The sequence below is a fragment of the Pelophylax lessonae genome, assembly GCF_965119305.1.
Source record: "Pelophylax lessonae genome assembly, chromosome: 10".
NCBI classification, from domain to species: domain Eukaryota; kingdom Metazoa; phylum Chordata; class Amphibia; order Anura; family Ranidae; genus Pelophylax; species Pelophylax lessonae.
This window is the reverse complement of record NC_138777.1, coordinates 9,292,198-9,311,506: the sequence shown is the minus strand read 5'-3', so window position 1 is coordinate 9,311,506 and position 19,309 is coordinate 9,292,198. Positions and strand designations below refer to the sequence as shown.

Sequence of the window (19,309 nt, the reverse complement as noted above, 5' to 3'; positions counted from 1 at the left end):
CCGGTCACTCGCCGATCGTCGATGCAGAGGGAGAAAGTCAGGCGGCTGATGTAAACAAGCCGCCTGTCATTCTCCCCTGTGTAGAAACACTGATCATACGGTTCTACTATGTAGGACCGTTGATCACTGTTCCTACACTAGTAGCCACAGCCAATCACAGTAAAAAGCACGCCCCTACGGACACACTTAACCCCTCCTTCCCCAATAAAGTTAACCCCTTCCCTGCCAGTGTCATTTTGCAGTAACAGTGCATATGTATAGCACTGATTACTGCAGTAATGTCACTGGTAACCCCAAAAGTGTCAAAAATGTCAGTCAAGGGTCCGATCTGTCTGCCGCAATGTCGCAGTACCGCAAAAAAAAAAAAATCGCAGATCGCCGCCATTACGCGTTAAAAAAAAAAACCACCAAAAATGACAGAAATCTTTCCCTTAGTTAGTAAACGCAATAACTTTTGCACAAACCAATCAAAATACGCTTTTTGCGATTTTTTTTACCAAACATATGTAGCAGAAAACAAATTGGCCTAAAATGTTAAAAAATTTTGATTTTAAAATTTTTTTGGGGGGAATTTCATATAAAAAAATGTGAAAAATATTGTTATTTTTGCAAAATTTACGCTCTTTTTTTGTTTATAGCGCAAAAAGTAAAAGTCGCACAGATGATCAAATACCACCAAAAGAAAGCTCTGTTTGTGGGGAAAAAAAAGGACGTTTAGGTACAGCATTGCACGACCGCGCAATTGTCCGTTAAATTCAAGCAGTAAAAAAAAAAAAAAAAACCCTGGTCAGGAAGGGGGTAAAATCTTCCGGGGCTTAAGTGGTTAATGGGTGTAATTTTCTTTTTGGGGGGGGGGGGGGTCAGCATTTCATCCTTGGGCCCAGGCAGCACAATGTCCCTGCCCTGCAGTACTAAACTAAGGGGCACTTTGCAAGGCTGAAGTCCCAGGCCAGGTGGAACAGCAGTTGTGAGTAGTGGTGGACACTTGGGGAAGGTTGTGCCGTCTGGGAGCATGCCCGGCTGGGCAGAGCTATAGCATGGTCACTGGGAAGAGACTGGTATACTATTCAATGCACCTTGATCCCTCTGACCCTCAGTTGTGGGTCATGTGACATGGTGACGGAAACATGATGATATGGACTTAATAATCATGGTGGTGCTCCTTAGGAGGAATGGAGATGTTAAGGGAAGATGGCTTAAAGATGTACTTGCGCTCTGTGCCGAAGTGACAGTTATGGAAGACCAATTGCCAATGAGTTCTGATAGCATGTCAAATGTGATGTTAGATGTCACCCAAAGCTTTGTGAGGCTGTAAAGTTGCAGTAAATGGCAGAAAATGCATCTTATGTGTGGACAATCCTTTATTCATAATTAAGGCCTCCAGCCGGGAAGATCAAGACCAAGCTTCTGGCCAGGAGAGGGACACAATATGGCTGAGGGTTCCACCAACAGGTGGGTAGCTGTCCTGTCCAAGAAATGGGGCGAGGACTTGAAAAGTTTGGCACCAATATGTAGCCAATCGTAAGCCCCACAGCTGCTCTAGACATTGTAAGCCCCTTTACACCCCACGTGGGCAGCAGAGGCGTAACTAGAACCTTCAGGGCCCCGGTGCAAGAAACCATGAAGGGCCCCTCGGACCCCTGGCCGGGGCCCTTCCCTTCAAGCCTGGGGCTCTTCCCACTGATCCTGGGGTCCTTTACTCACGTTGCGGGGTCCTTTATTACAGTCCCGCAGCGGGACCCTTTCACGAATTCTGCAGTGGGTCCCTTTCCTTCCATCTTGGGGCCTGCAGCTACAGGAGGAAAGAGGAGGACAGTGATTTCTCTACATGCTTCTCCTGCCGCCCCTCCTATCCAGGTGTACAGGGGAGCCGCACAGGCCCCCTGGAGCATGGGGCCCAGTTGCGATTGCAACCCCTGCAACCCCTGTAGTTACGCCCCTGGTGGGCAGTATAAGCAGGTCTGCCTGAAAAACTGAATGTACGCTCCGTGTACAGTATGTCTATGGGCATGCGTCTGTTCACATCCACTTGTAGGCAGGTGCTTTTAGCTAGTCTGCCACTAGCTGGCTCTGTGCCAGAATAGTCTTTGGTTACGGCAGACAATGTCATCAGGTGCTAGGCCGCTTTTAGGTAGAGCCCTCCTGCAGTGATGTCATGGGTGAGGCAGCACTCATATATATGCCAAGTTGGGAGGAGTCCTAGGCAGTGCTTTAAGTGGCCCAAAAGAGGTGTCGGTACTCTATTATAGCCTATAAATTATTTTTACATCAGGGCCCCCACAGAGTGCCCCCCCCACCTTACATCAGGACCCCCACAGAGCCCCCCCACATCAGGGTCCCCACAGAGCCCCCCCTCACATCAGGGTCCCCACAGAGCCCTCCCCTCACATCAGAACCCCCACAGAGCCCCCCCACATCAGGGTCCCCACAGAGCACCCCCCCTCCTCACATTAGGGTCCCCACAGAGCCCCCCCCATCCCATCCCACATCAGGGTCCTCAGAACTGCTCCTACTCCCATTTTTAGGCTGAGGCTGACACACAGGACTCACTGTGCTGTGCTGGCCTGGAGTAGCTGGATGGAGGAGGTGGGTGGAGCCAACACTCCACTCGGCGTGCAGCAGAGGAGGAAGGAGGCTCCGCAGTGTATGCTGGGGCCTTGCTCTCCTCCTCCTCAGATGACCTCACTGGTTGCTAGACGCCGGGTGGCGATAGCAACCAGTGCACTGCAGTACAGGCCAGCAGTGTGGCAGCTCTGCTGGCCTGGGACTCCGGAGCAGGGGGACTCACTGGTGGTGACTGGTCTGGCTCTGGAGTGGGAAATATTCTCGGGGGGGGGGGGGGGAATTGAGGGCGCAGATGTCCAAAATGAGTGTACCGGTACGCTAAGGCACACTCTGAGTGAGTACTAATGACTCTGGGATCAGGAGCGTAACTGCGGTATAGGCAGTATAGGACTCTGGAATGCAGGGGAGGGCTGGCAGCCTTAGGCCTAGAGGACAAGTCCAGTCAAGTGGCCCGTTGAATCATCAAATCAGCTCACCATCCATGCCCACCTGGTTTTATAATTGAGATTGATGTTATGAAGTAAGACAAACATGATGCAATGTGGTAACTTAATTTAATGTTATTAGCGACAAAGGAGGTTTAACAAAAATACATGACATCACGCCAGGCGGGGCCTAGGAAGCTCCTGTCGGGCAGAGATCACTCTGCCTGACAGGGAAGTGACTGTTAGTATTGTGCCAGCTTGGTGCGGGAGCGTACTCTGCACATTCATACCGCTCCACTGCAGCTCTGCAAATATAACATTGTGTAGTGGCAACCAGCAGCTGTTTACAGTGTCTGGCCCCTACATTAACCCAACCCTGAGTGAAGCCTTTTTACCCAGCATCAGAGCGGCCCAGGGGGCAATAGCCACCCTGCCCCCCTTCCCAGTCCTCCTCTGCTGGAATGTATGTCGTCGATGCAATGTGATGTGTTTTGTGCCATTTTCCAAGTACCACCATTAAAGTGCAGCAACCTTATTTATGTGTGGACATTCCTTCCTTTGGGGATATAAAGGCCAATGGCCAGGAACGTCATGTGGAGGCCTCTGGTATTGAGGGGGGGCACAATATGGTTGAGCCTGGAGGGCTTACTCTCAGCATTGTTCCAGAAAAGACAGGAGCAGGGCAGAGACTTGTGATTTTAGCACCATTACTAGTCACTTGTAAGGCTCCTCTTACACGCCTACCGCTGAGACCGTTCAGGTCCAGAAAAAAAGATGAAAAGGTCTGCTTTCTTTTCCTATTTTTCCAAGCCTAAATGTGGCAGATCAGAGGTCGCCAGCTGTCCATAGATCCGACATGACCCCCGAAAGCTCCAGTATAAAAATGCAGAACAGTGTGAAAGGGGCCCGAATGTAATTTCAGAAGTCGTGTACATTTTTTCTTTTAAATCTTCAGCTTTTATTAACCAGTTCCAGAACCTTCAAGAACACATTTTATTTTTTGGTTCGTTCAATAGATCTATAGCTACTTGCCCCAAAAAAAGGTTCACCACCAATGGTGTACTTCTCTTTTATTTAGAGCCGGGGTCTCCATTATTATTATTAATAAACAAAGGGCCAGTTTACTTTTTTTCAAACTTTTGGAGGAATAGTGCCCCATCATTGGTGTCAGTGGGAGGAATAGTGCCCCATCATTGGTGTCAGTGGGAGGAATAGTGCCCCATCATCGGTGTCAGTGGGAGGAATAGTGCCCCATCATTGGTGTCAGTGGGAGGAATAGCGCCCCATCATTGGTGTCAGTGGGAGGAATAGTGCCCCATCATTGGTGTCAGTGGGAGGAATAGTGACCCATCATTGGTATTAGCTTGAGGAATAGTGCCCCATCATTGGTGTCAGTGGGAGGAATAGTGCCCCATCTTCGGTATCAGTGGGAGGAATAGTGCCCCATCATTGGTGTCAGGGGAAGGAATAGTGCCCCATTGTTGGTATCAGGGGAAGAAATAGTGCCCCATTATTGGTGTCAGTGGGAGGCATAATGGCCCATCATTGGTGTCAGTGGGAGAAATTGTGCCCCATTGTTGGTGTCACTGGGAGTAATAGTGCCCCAAGGTCGGGATATAGGCAAGCAAGGGGGCTGCATCTGACCCCGGGCAGCAGTTTGGAGACCACTGATTTTGAATGTCCATATGTCTATCAATACAACCAAATCACCAAACCAGCACCAAGTTCCAATAGAATGGGCTCACCTACAATGGCTTCTGGATTCCACAACTGCAGATGCCTTCGGCCTTCTAGCCATTGGCTATGGATTCTCTTCATTCCTTAATGACACATTATGTCATGACATTGTGTCGCCCAACCCCTGACCCCCCCCAGATTTCTATGAGACCCTGAATAATGATCCTTGCCATCTCGGCCATGCTACCCACAGGACATGCGACGTCCACTTACATGCGATCCCCTGTTTAGATCCCTCTCTACTGCGAACAGTGCCGTTTGCCTTACAATTTCCTCCATTATCCGCATACCTAGTCAGGTCCACCTCACCCGGCCTAATTATGTGTGTTTATTCATGCTGAGAATTAAACAAGTTTATTTATTTCGGCTTCAAGATGGAAGTGAAAAATCAATTTCTGAAATATCTGTCAATTTAGCAGCCCACGGGCTAATTTATTGCGACCCGAGATCGCCGTTGAGGTGAGGGTGTCGGAGAAGGGAGGAAAAAAGCATGATCCAATTAGGAGGGGACGTGAGGCTGTCCTCTAATCTGTAATAAAGAATTGATTTTTTTCTCTCTTGGATGAATATTATCTCTTAAATTGGTTTCATAGAGTGAGTGTTCCTGTGCGGCCAAGCATTTCACTGAAAGCTGTTCTATGCCATCAGCGATGTGATGTATATACAGTAGGTGCCGCCTTCATAATCCAGACCCTAATTTTCTTCTTTTATTCTCCCTAATTTTCTAAAAGTCACACTTTGAAGGTATGTAGCACTGCCCCCTTGAGGACTGCTGGATATTATACTTTCGGGTCCCCCTAGGTTACCGTTAGCAACACTAGCATTCACAATTTAATGCTTTACATCTTGGCTCAGTCAATGATCAGTCCAGGGGTTTGTATTTGTTTTTCTGTGTTTTATTTTAAATATTGATGGGAGAAGGGAATAGTGGGATACTCCAGATTAACTATGCACAAAGTTGGGAGGACATCTATCACGATACAGCCAGGCTGTTGATCCACCTTGCCACTAGATCGATTTAGGGTTAAGTCTCTTTCCAGATGACTTGATGAACTAAAGTAATCTTCAGGACACTCTCCTAGTATCCTCTGACACCCGCCCACTGACTGTCCTACTCCGGGGTGGCCACCTTTAGGTCAGGCCCCTTGACACAATCCCCTGTACTCGCGATACTGCTTTTCTAGGGTCTCCAGTGTCTCCCCCTTTGTCAGCTTTCCTGGACCTCTGGGTTCAGTTCCGTTCCTCTGGCTCTCAGGAGGACCTCTTGATGCCACGTGCCACTGCTACAGAGGAGGAGGCAGCCGACACCCTCCCTCCGGGACTCTGCTCACCAGCCAAAGACACAACAGTACATGTGCTCCTGGCTTTTATACAGTATCCCACAAAGCACAGAGACAGCCTGTCTCTGCCAATCACCAGGACTGTATCAAAGCCTGTGTATCCATTGGTCAGGTTTCCTCCCACTGTCCAACATGCCTCCCTATTGGACCAGCGTGAAACACTCCTCTAGACTCAATGAATCGCACACTGAGCACAATGAGCAGACCTAACTCTCAGATCCTGCTCTCTGGTAGGCAGAAAGCAATATAGATTTCCCTGTTGCTCCTCTGATAGGCAGACAGAGCCCAAAACGATACTCTCTCACTAGCACCTACCTAGGAGCGTGCTAAAGGGGTGAGATCACCAGGCATTTGTTATCCTAAATAAAAATTGGACCGCTACTTCAATGGAAAGTCCTTGGGCAACTAAAATTTTGGTTACTTGAGTTGAACTCTGGACCCTGTACCCAAAAACAAGGCAGGCAGAGAGAAAAGACTAGTCACCCATATTGCCTGTGGATTTCCTTCTGCAGACTGTTGTCTTTATAGAGGCAACCATCTTATTAGAAGAGCAGGGCTTTGCTTTCTCATGTCCCCCTGATGACTGATGTTCTGATGATTGGTTGGGTACAGATAGAGGAGCAGAAATCACAGATACACAAAATGGATGAAGCAGAAGCAGGGAGATCCTTGCACTGCAGGTCCTCAGGTACAGCTTCCTCTCCAGTAAGGAGAACAATGAGCAGCATAGTAGTGACATCATCAAATCTCACTCCAAATCTGATGATACTAGCAAAGGCAACAGTGTCTTAGATGATCTCCTACTGTAGATATACAGCTATGGGCCTACAGAACAGGAGTGCCCAGCAACAGGAAGCACACTCCTTTTTTCTGGTGGAATTAAAGACAGAAGGGTAAATTGTTCAGGGCACTGCTTAGGCACAATTAACATTTCTAGATGTTCGCTATAAGACATCAACTCTTACTATTTTTTAGTTTAGGTCCAAAATAAAAGTAGATCCAAACTCTAAGTCCCCGTTCACACTGGGGCGACCTGTCAGGCGACCTGGTCGCCTGACAGGTCGCCTTCCATAGAGAAGCTGTGGACCCGTTCTAATAGGAGCGACACAAGTCTCTCCGACTTAGAAAAAGGGTCCGGAGCTTCTTTGGGGCGACCCGGAGCAACCTGCATAGACTTCAATGTTATGAAGTCCGTGCCGGCCGCTCCGAGGCCGCCCCGGCAAGTAGCGTCGCCCCAGTGTGAACGGGGCCTAACTGGGTTACATTTTAATTGCTAACGCACCATGTAACAAACAATTGTAATTTTTTGTCCTCATCAAAGTTTACCGCACATCTTTGTCCAGTGGAGTATTTTAGGTTTGTACTAGCCTAGGCAAGACTAAAATTGGGCACCCCCATCTAAAATGTGTCCCACTACAGCCGCGGTATATCGTTCTCGTCTCAGGGTCTAATAGGGAAGCTGGAGCCATTCACAGTGAACAGCTGTGGCTTCCTCATCAGACCCGAAGACATAATTTGTCCAAATGCCATCTATAGAATTACTGCTCATGATCTGATGTTCTTGGTGATACCTCTCATGTGAGGGACGATCCCTGTTTGCATGTGCGCGTTCGCCTTTATGCAGGAGAATGGGGGGGGGGGGGGGCGAGGCACCTCATTTTTTTTGTATTTATTCATTTATTTTTTTTACATTGTTGCTTATTTGTTTTTTCTGTGATCACTTTTTATGCTGTCAACATCCTTGTGACACCAAAAGGCATGTGACAGGTGCTCCTTCTAGAGAGATCTGGGGTCTTTAAAAAGCTTCTGGTTTATTGAATGCGTTAGATTTTTGAAAACAGGCGCCTCGAGTTTTCGAATGAACAGGTGTTCTGCCAAAAACTTCAGCTCGCCAAAATCTCCAACTGCGTCACTTCCGGTGACTCTACAGCAGGAATAATTTGAAATTTCAACGAGTGGGCTGTTTTTACAGAACATTGGTAGCACCGGTAAGTAGGAAAAAAGTTGTTTTCCTCTAGACGTAAAGAGCGCCCCCTTGTCCTCTGTGTTGACCTTAAAGTGAACCCCATAGAGAACCAGTAACTCAACACCAAGTTCACTATATATCCCCTCCTATGTATTTATACATGGTGATCATATCCCCCCCTTATGTATTTATACACGGTGATCATATCCCCCCTTATGTATTTATACATGGTGATCATATTCCCCCCTCATCTCCTCTTCTCAAGAGAGAATAAATTCAGTTCCTCTAATCTCTCCTCATAGCTGAGCTCCTCCATGCCTCTTATCAGTTTGGTTGCCCTTCTCTGCACTTTCTCCAGTTCCCTGATATCCTTTTTGAGAACTGGAGCCCAAAACTGAACTGCATATTCCAGATGAGGTCTTACTAATGATTTGTACAGATGATATCTCTCTCTCTGGAGTCCATGCCTCTCCTAATACAAGAACTTTGCTTGCTTTGGAAACCGCAGCTTGGCATTGCTTGCTATTATTAAGCTTATGATCTACCAGAACACCCAGATCCTTCTCCGCTATGGATTCCCCCAGATCCTTCTCCGCTATGGATTCCCCCAGATTCTTCTCCGCTATGGATTCCCCCAGATCCTTCTCCGTTATGGATTCCCCAAGATCCTTCTCCACTATGGATTCCCCCAGATCCTTCTCCGCTATGGATTCCCCCAGATCCTTCTCCGCTATGGATTCCCCCAGATCCTTCTCCGCTATGGATTCCCCCAGTTCTACTCCCTCTAGTATGTATGATGCATGCATATTCTTAGCCCCCAAGTGCATAACTTTACATTTATCAACATTAAACCTCATTTGCCACATAGTTGCCCAATGAAACAGTGAGGTCATGTAAGTTGGAGACATCCTGTAAGGAAGTTATTCCACTGCAAAGCTTGGTGTCATCTGCAAAGACTGAAATGGTACTATTAATCTCAGACCCGATATCATTTATAAAGATATCAAAAAGTAAGAGTCCAAAACACTGAATTTTGGGGTAGTGGTGGTGGGGGTGGTGTTACACTGGTTTCCACTTCAGTCTGAGCACAGGCTCTGGAGCCATGGATTGAGAAGGAGGTGGTGGTTGTGGTGGCAGTGGTGATGGTGGTACACCAGTTTCCACTTCAGTCTGAGGACACTAGCTGGGAGCTGGATAAAGTGTACTAGCAGGCCAGATTTTGGAGACTCCTGGTCCGAAGCAATGATGTGCAGGGCTGGAGCGAGTGCATGTAGAGAGGAAGTGGCTGAAAGAGGCTGCAGGAGATCAGTAGCAATGAAAAAATAGATGAATCTGTTTTTTTTTTTATGGAGAAGAAAGGCAATTGTTTCAAAGGGCAGAGGGAGGTTTCCTATTGGTAATTTTGTACAGAGAGGGAAGAACAGCAAAGCTCAATCACTGTGCATCATTCCCAGGGTGCACAGCATGTATATGTAATAAGGAAATATCGCTGCCCCATGTAAGAAAACTGTGCACACAAACTAAATTATGACCCCCCCACTGAGAAGATTTTTATGTTATTCTTCTCTTATACAGAAAAAAAAGTAAAAAAAGAAATCTACATATAAAATGATCAAACTCTGCGTTTTATGGAGAAATAACCCCCCAGCCCCCACCCGCACCTCAGCACTAATCAGCTCTACACACATTGCTTCATATAGTAAATTTGGGGGCTGTTTGTGTTGCCGGTGCCATAAATCTGAGCAGTAAATGACATTGGACAGTAATTGCGTGGTTGGGGCGGGGGCGGGGGGCTCCTTTCCCCGGCACTGCTCACCATATTATGTGTTAGAGCTTCTAAAACTGACTGATGAGCTGTTTTATGAAGCAGGCGACGCACTCGGCTCCATTTTATCGGCTTGACGTCTTTCACAATGCATGATTGAGAGAGACTTAATGCTTGTGTTTTATTTTCATGAACAAATCAGAGAGTTATAGGGCAGGGCAGGGCCGGGGTGGAGGTGGAGAGATATAAAGCTAGAACAGATATTTGGGTGAGATGATGATATAAAAAGTGTCCAGGGTTCGGGGTTTGCTGAGATCTGGAGCGGCCCGGTGGTGCAGGAGCGCGGCCCAGAAGTCCATCCGGGCCAGCTCTGGGCAGTGTTGTGCTTCTAATTGTATTGTGCAGACTTTATAGAGAAGTTTCAACATCTGACTTATGCAAGAATATTAATATAGAAGGCTGAATGTGTTTATAAATGAACAAGATGTGATTTTTTTTTTTTTTATTAAATTTTTTAAGAAATAACAGTGGATTATTGATCTAGGGCAGTGGTCCCAAAACTGCATCATACAGGCCAGATGTGCCCTTTTGTCTACATTTACCTGACCCTTCGGGCATTATGCCTCTCACTGACAACAACAATGGGGTGCCATTCCTTCCATTGACACCAATGATTGTTGGTGTTAGATGGAGGAATTGTGCCCCATCATTGGTGTCAATGGAAGGAATGGTGCCCCATCATTGGTATCAGTGGCAGAAATAGTGCCCCAACATTGGTGTCAATGGAAGGAATGGTGCCCCATTGTTGGGGTCAGTGGGAGGAAGGAATGGTGCCCCATTGTTGGTATCAGTGGGATGCATAGTGTCCCATTATTGCGGTCAATGGATGGAATTTTGCATCATCATTGGTGTCAGTGGGAGGAATAATGCCTCATCATTGGTATCAGTTGAGGAATAGTGCCCCATTGTTGGTGTTAGGGGAGGAATAATGCCCAATTGGGCACTATTCCTCCCACTGACACCAACGATGAGGCAAAATTCCATCCATTGACACCAATGATGGGGCACTATGCATCCCATTGATATGAACGATGGGGCACCATTCCTTCCTCCCACTGACACCAATGATGGGGCACCATTCCTTCCATTGACACCAATGATGTGGCACTATTCCTCCCACTGATACCAATGATGGGGCACCATTCCTTCCATTGACACCAATGATGGGGCACCATTCCTTCCACTGACACCAACGATGGGGCACTATTCCTCCCACTGATACCAATGATGGGGCACTATTTCTCCCACTGATACCAATGATGGGGCACTATTTCTCTCACTGATATCAATGATGGGGCACTATTCCTGCCACAGACACCAATGATGGGACACTATTCCTCCCACTGACACAAATGATGGGACACTATTCCTCCCACTGACACCAATGATGGGACACTATTCCTCCCACTGACACAAATGATGGGACACTATTCCTCCTACTGACACCAATGATGGGACACTATACTTCCCCCTGTTACCAAGGATGTTGCACTATCACTCTCACTGACACCAGTGATGGAGTACTATTCCTCACGCTGATGTCAGTGCCTGCAAACCATTCTTCCCACTGACACTAAAGATGGGGCACTATCCCCCCACCCCACGACCAATGGGGGCATGACCTTAAACTAACTGGAGGAACCTTCGAAAGTAATCTTAGAAAGTATTATTTTACTGAAAGGGTAGTTGATGCTTGGAATAAACTTCCAGCACAGGTAGTGAGTTGGCCAACAGTAAATGGCTTCAGACATGCTTGGGACAAACATAGATACATAGATCTATACTCAGACAAAAAAGTTAATGAAAAAACAAAACGAATCATATATTTAAAAAAAAAAAAAAACAGACTTGATGGACCACTTGGTCTTTTTCCAACATCACTTTCTATGTTTCTAAGGCTACGTTCACATGTCGACGTAGCGATCGCAAGCAGAATCACCGCGATTCTGCCCTCGATCCGGAAATAATTGCAAATCGCGGGACGCCTGTGCGTTGCCCATGATTTGCAATAGCACCCCAAATGCTGTGTGATGTAGCCGCGAATTCCGCCTGCCGAATCGGGGTAAAATCGCGCAGAAAAAATTGCGGGATGCATGACGCCCAAAAAAAGGTACAAGAGCTTCTTTGGGGCGTCATGCATCCTGGGATTTTTTTTGCGCCCCGCGATTTGCAATGATTTCCGGATCGCGGAAAGAATCGCAGTAATTTTGCCCGTGATCGCTACGCCGACATGTGAATGTAGCCTAAAGGAGAACAGCTGGGTTTTTGTTTTGCTTTATTTTTTTGTCAAGTTACTTCAACTAACATACACAGATCAAGGTTTATGCCTTTGATCTGCAGATGAATTAAACATAGTAAATAGAAAAGTAACAATATTACTATGCATCTCTCTATCTCCCGTCTGATCAATGTTTATAAACAATGATACTTTGTATCTCTCTATCTCTTGTCTAATCAATGTTTATAAACAATGATACTTTGTATTTGTACTTTGGGAGTAGTGGCAGTGGGGCAGAAGGATAGGGTGTACTGTATATGCCCTGTTGTGTACTTTTATATAACTTTTTTTTAGGCCTCCATATCATGCCCAGTGTCTACACCTGGTTGAATGTGCAGGTTCTGGAAGGGCCATCCACATTCTTACTTCCCTATATAGCCCCTTACCTCCAACAAGCAAGCATGATGGATCTTTAGACGTCACTGACTGCATGCTTTTTCCAGGTCAACAGGTCAGTAGTTAGTGAAGTCAGGATAAGGATGACAACACAGAAGCCTCGTCCAACCAGTTACTCTAGCTCCCTTATTCCTGTCTTGACCCCAGGATCATCCCTCTCTATGACAGCTAGAATGAGACACTCCAAGGTTCCCAGTTGCATTTGCTACAAAAGATTTGCAAAGCATAATTTCAGTATGTAAACATTGCGGTGGACTGTGATCATTTGAGATCCGAATCGGTGCAACAAGATGTTCCTCTAAGAAGGCACTCAATGATAAAAGGCCGCACAGAGTACCCTTTACTCATCTGCTGCTACGGTGGTGTTGCTTATTCCTTTAAGTACAATCACTGAGGTTTTATGGTAAATCTCAGTGATGGAGCATGAAATATGGAGAGCCTTCTGTGACAGCTACATGACAAGATGCAGAATCTGGAATTCTTCATATCCGCAACGCCATGAAAAATGATAAATAAACCTTCTGGGTGGAATACCTGAATTACTCTTAGTATCTACTGCTGTTATTCCAAGAGGAATCATCATCCACACTAATTTATACACTGCTCAAAAAAATGCAGGGAACACTTCGAAAAAACACATTGGATCTCAATGGGGAAAAACATTATGCTGGATATCTATACTGGTATGGACTGGGTAATGTGTTAGGATCTGTACTGGTATGGATTGGGTAATGTGTTAGGATCTATACTGGTATGGACTGGGTAATGTGTTAGGATCTGAATTGGTGTGGACTGGGTAATGTGTTAGGATCTATACTGGTTTGGACTGGGTAATGTGTTCGGATCTATACTGGTATGGACTGGGGAATGTGTTAGGATCTATACTGATATGGACTGGGTAATGTGTTAGGATCTGTACTGGTATGGATTGGGTAATGTGTTAGGATCTATACTGGTATGGACTGGGTAATGTGTTAGGATCTGAATTGGTGTGGACTGGGTAATGTGTTAGGATCTATACTGGTTTGGACTGGGTAATGTGTTAGGATCTGTACTGATATGGACTGGATAATGTGTTCAGATCTATACTGGTATGGACTGGGTAATGTGTTAGGATCTATACTGGTATGGACTGGGTAATGTGTTAGGATCTATACTGGTATGGACTGAGTAATGTGTTAGGAATGAAAGGGTGCCACAACATTTGATGGAAATGAAAATGATCACCCTACAGAGGGCTGAATTCAAAGACACCCCAAAAATCAAAGTGAAAAAATGGCGAGTCCATTTTGCTTAAATTTCATTGCAACAACTCAGAATGGTCCGGAGTAGCTTGTATGGCCCCGATGTGCTTTGAAAAAATGCCTGATGACGTAGTGGGATGGCTCCTAATGAGATGACAGATGGTGTCCTGGGGTATTTCCTCCCAGATCTGGACCAGGGCATCACTGAGCTCCTGAACAGACTCAAGTGCAACCTTGCAGTGTCTGATGGACCGAAACATAACGTCCAAGAGGTGTTCCATTGGGTTTAGGTCAGGCAAGTGTAGGGGCCATTCAGTGGTATCAATTCTGTCATCCTCCAGGAACTGGCTGCATACTCTCACCACATGAGGACGGGCATTGTCATGCACCAGGAGGAACCCAGGACCCATTGCACCAGCGTAGGGTCTGACAATGGGTCCAAGGATTTCATCCCGATACCTAATGGCAGTAAAGGTGCCATTTTTTAGCCTTTAGAAGTCTATATGTTCCTCCATGGAAATGCCTCTCCAGACCATCATGAACCCACCACCAAACCGGTCATGCTGAACGATGTTACAGGCAGCATAACATTCTCCACGGCTTCTCTAGATCCTTTCATGTCTGTCACATGTGCTCAGGGTGAAGCTGCTCTCATCTGTGAAAAGCACAGGGCGCCAGTGGCAGACCTGCCAATTCTGGTGTTCAATGGCAAATGCCAATCAAGCTCCACGGTGCCGGGCAGTAAGCACAGGGCCCAGAAGAGGATGTTGGGCCCTTAGGCCACCCTCATGAAGTCTGTTTCTGATTGTTTGGTCAGAGACATTCACACCAAATCCAGCATTTTTCTTTGTTTCTGTTATAACATTTTGCAAATAAAATAAATAATCTTTCTTCATAAATTTAGGCCAAAATGTATTCTGCTACATTTCTTTGGTAAAATTAACCCAAATCAGTGTATATTATTTAGTCTACAGGAAAGTTATAGAGTCTACAAACTATGGTATATATCTGATAATCAATAAATCCTGATGTACTGATGGCCTATCACATTTCTTAAAGGCCCAAACACACCTGGACAGTTCAAATACCGACACCCCCCCATGCCCCTTTTTTGGAAAGTAGACCGTCCAAGGTATTTACAACAAGGCATTACACATTTTTTGAAGTTGTAATTTTTTGTCATAATTTTTGGAAAATTAAGAAAGTGAAAAAAAAAATGTTCACAATTTAATTTTTTTTTTTTTTTAACATATTGTCACCAGTACAGCGTCCTCATACAACTGGGGAAGCTGTGATTAGGGACACTGACTGGCGACAGTATGTAAAACAATATTTGTTCTTCATTTTTTTTCTGTATTATGTTTTTCTTTTTTTTAACACACTGTGACCAGAACAATGCAGTGTTAACACTCTACTACTCTGGGAAAGTGATCAGGATTTTTATTTTTTATTTTTTTCACATTATAATTGCTTATAGCTGTGAATTTTATTGATACAGTATAAGCCACCATTTTTACTGAATGAAACGGATTCATTCAGTGATTGTTGTTGTGATTTGCTGCGATTGGCCACAGCTAATCACATGGTACATATGGACTGTGATTGGCCCTGTGTGTGCCAAGTGATCACTGTGACCAATCACAGCTAGCAATGCAATTGTACACAATAGATGGAATGAAAGGAAGCCCTCTATTGTTTACAACTGTCATGTGATCTGCTGTAATTGGTCAAAGTGATCAGTTTGTACCAGCAGAGGGTCCGTACAACATTCTGCCAGCGCCTGTGTCCAGTGGTGAGGCGCATTCTAGATGGACGTCACATGATGTCCACCAGGAACGACTAAAAGTCCTGCCCAGCTGTCATTTTGCAATAGGTCGGGTAGAAAGTGGTAACGGGCTGATGGCTGAAAAACATAAATTTCAGCCACCATCTTTGCCTTAGCGCCATTCAAGTCGGTCTTTAACCGCTTGCCGACCGCCGCACGACTATTTACTGCAGCGGTCAGCCCCTCACAGGCAAAGCGACGTAGGGCTACGTCGCTAGCCTGTGAGGCTCTAGGGAGCTAGCGCGCGCCGCTGGAGGCGCGCTCCCGCGCGGTCACGGACCCCCCCCCGCGCGTGTGCCTGGCGGACCCGATGTCCGCCGGGCACTCGCGATCGTCCATTACACCGGAAGAAAGGCAGGCGGCTAATGTAAACAAAGCCGCCTGTCATTCTTCCCTGTGTAAGAATGGAGATCACACAGTTCTACTATGTAGGACCGTTGATCTCTGTTCTTACACCAGTAGCCACAGCCAATTACAGTTAGAAACACGCCCCTAGGGACACACTTAACCCCTCCCTCTCCAATACAGTTAACTCCTTCACTGCCAGTGTAATTTTTACAGTAACAGTGCATATGTATACTACTGATTACTGTAGTAATGTCACTGGTAACCCCAAAAGTGTCAAAAATGTCAGTCAAGGGTCCGATCTGTCCGCCGCAATGTCACAGTCCCACAAAAAAAAGATCGCAGATCGCCGCCATTACTCGTTAAAAAAAAAAAAAAAACAACAAAAATGACAAAAATCTTTCCCTTTGTTATTAAACGCGATAACTTTTGCTCAAACCAATCAATATACGCGTTTTGCGATTTTTTTACCAAACATATGTAGCTTAAAACAAATTGGCCGAAAATGTTAAAAAATTTAGATTTTTACATTTTTTGGGGGGAATTTCATAAAAAAAAAATGTGAAAAATATTGTTATTTTTGCAAAATTGATGCTTTTTTTGTTTATAGCGCATGATCAAAAAATCGCACAGGTGATCAAATACCACCAAAAGAAAGCTCTGTTTGTGGGAAAAAAAGGACGTCAAATTCGTTTAGGTACAGCGTCGCACGACCACGCAATTGTCCGTTAAAGTCACGCAGTGCCGAATCGCAAAATAGGCCCTGGTCATGAAGGGGGTAAAATCTTCCGGGGCTTAAGTGGTTAATTATCTTCCATTCTCGTCCCCCTTTGAAACCTTTGAATGATTCTTCAGGGAGGTTTTAAAAATGACTTTTAAATAAAGAATATCCATATATCCAGATCGTATTGGTAGCCCTATTTAAGGGACTATCAATCGCACTGCCATGTTTTACATTATTCTGTATAAGAGATACAGAAAACATCAGCATTATTTTCATCTATTTCTTTTTTTTTTCACAGACATTGATGAATGCGCACTAAGGACGCACACCTGCTGGAACGATTCTGCCTGTGTGAACCTTGAAGGCGGCTTTGACTGTCTCTGCCCATCAGGACCGTCCTGCACCGGCGATTGTCCTCACGATGACGGGCTTAAGCGCAACGGGCAAGTCTGGACTTTGAAAGAGGACCGCTGCTCTGTGTGCTCCTGCAAGGTAACATCTCACACTCGCCATCCATGGGGGGGGGGGGGGGATCTTTCATCTTCTACTAAAACCTTCGCCCAGACTATCCCAGACATTGCACACTAAAGTATTTATATATTCTGAACAAGCAGTGAAAGTTCTTTAACCAGTTCAGCAATTTCTGCATATGGACCTGTTTATTCAGCAATAAGTTTGTCCTTAAAAAATAAAAAAGATACATACATTATTTTGTTATTCTAGGTAATAACACAAACACGTTTTTTTGTTTTGGTTTTTTTTTTTTTTTTTTCCCCATGATATTGTCTGCCAAATAATTATTTATAAGCAGTCCATAGACAAACAAAAGTAACAAAACAAAAAAAAGCTAATTTTTCTATTTTGATCAATGTTAGTAAAAAAAATAAAATAGTATTACTGTAGAGTGTGTGTTATACTGTATACATATTCACATGCTGTATAGTTATACTTTGTCCTGTTTAAAGTGACACTGAAGAAAAAGTAAAAAAAAAAAAAAAAAAACGTAAATATTAATGGTTAGAAAAATAGAGAAAAATATTTAAAAGGAGGAGTGGTGAACTAAGGGTTAATAGAACTTGATTTTATTTTAAAAAAATGTACTTGTCAGTTTTCTTTCTCTGACATCATATACAGATTGAAGCTCATCCCTTTAATCTGCAGAAATAAATCAAAGTAGAAACAAAAGTAACAGTGTTACTTTGTATCTCTCTATCTCCCATCTGAACAATGTTTATAAACCATGTTACTTTGTATCTCTCACCTGATCAATGTTTATAAACAATGTTACTTTGTATCTTTCATCTGATCAATGTTTATAAACAATGTTACATTGTGTCTCTCCATCTCCTGTCTGTACACTGTTTATAAGCAATGTTACTTTATTTCTCTTGTCTGATCAGTGTTTATAAACCATGTTGTTTTGGCTCTCTCTATCTCCATCTGAACAATGTTTAAATGTTTATAAACAATGTTAAATTGTATCTATTCCATCTCCCTTCTGAACACTGTTTATAAACAATGTTACTTTGTATCTCTCTCTTATCTGATCAATGTTTATAAACAATATTACTTTGTTCAGATGTAGATAGAGAGATACGAAGTAATGTGGTTTATAAACATTGATCAGATGGGAGATACAAAGTAATATTGTTTATAAACATTGATCAGATGAGAGAGAGATATACAAAGTAACATTGTTTAGAAACATTGTTCAGATGTAGATAGAGAGATACAAAGTAACATGGTTTATAAACATTGATCAGATGGGAGATACAATGTTTATAAACAATGTTACTTTGTATCTCTGTCTTTCATCTGATCAAGGTTTATAATCAATATCTCCTCTGAACAAGGTTTATAAACAATGTTACTTTGTATCTATTTCCATCTGAACAATGTTTATAAACAATGTTACTTTGTATCTCTATCTCCCGTCTGATCAATGTTTATAAACCATGTTACTTTGTATATCTCTAGCTTCCATCTGATCAGTGTTTATAAAACAATGTCACTTTTTTATCTCTCCATTTCCCATCTGAACAATGTTTATAAACAATGTTTCTTTGGGTCTCTACCTCCTGTATGATCTTTTTTTTTTTTTATATACCTCTTCCAGCCAGCTATACACGCATATGCGGCCTCTCAACAGTTGGGCTTTAATGCAGAAAGGCCTCATATATGCAGCCCTATGTAAAAATCTTTAGCACAGCACAGACTAGTGTGTATTGGAAAGCTCCCGATGCATACTTGCCATCACAAGCTTTCCAATCATGTGACAGCCAATCACAGTGGTCATGTGATCGGAATGCCTGCCTCCACCTCCCGCCATGTAAAATCTCCTTAAAACTACTGTAAGGCAGCAGCTGGAAGGGGCTAAACAACGTTACTTTTTATCTCTCGGTTTCAGCTATGAACAATGTGTATAAATAATGTTACTTTATACTTCTCGGTCTCAGGTCACAACAGTGTTTATGAACACTGTGTCAGATGGTCTGTTTTTTGACAGCATTAACTTCTACAGCTGTTGTTTTCTCTCAGCAACCCCTGGCTGTCAATTTGACAGCTGAGACTTTCCAGTACGTTTGAGTGGGAACAGCAGAGGGACAAAAGGAAAGGATGTACTACACACACTTTGATGA

General features: G+C 44.4%; 1 protein-coding gene across 2 annotated transcripts in view; it reads left to right on the top strand.

The window, feature by feature from the left end:
- NELL1 (neural EGFL like 1) overlaps positions 1 to 19,309 on the top strand; it is a 1,211,404-nt gene that overhangs the window by 1,133,492 nt on the left and 58,603 nt on the right. For both annotated transcript variants that reach the window (XM_082270280.1, XM_082270281.1), the window contains one exon: positions 16,969 to 17,162. In XM_082270280.1, the coding sequence (XP_082126406.1) occupies positions 16,969 to 17,162 (194 nt within the window). The remainder of the gene's footprint in view (positions 1 to 16,968; positions 17,163 to 19,309) is intronic.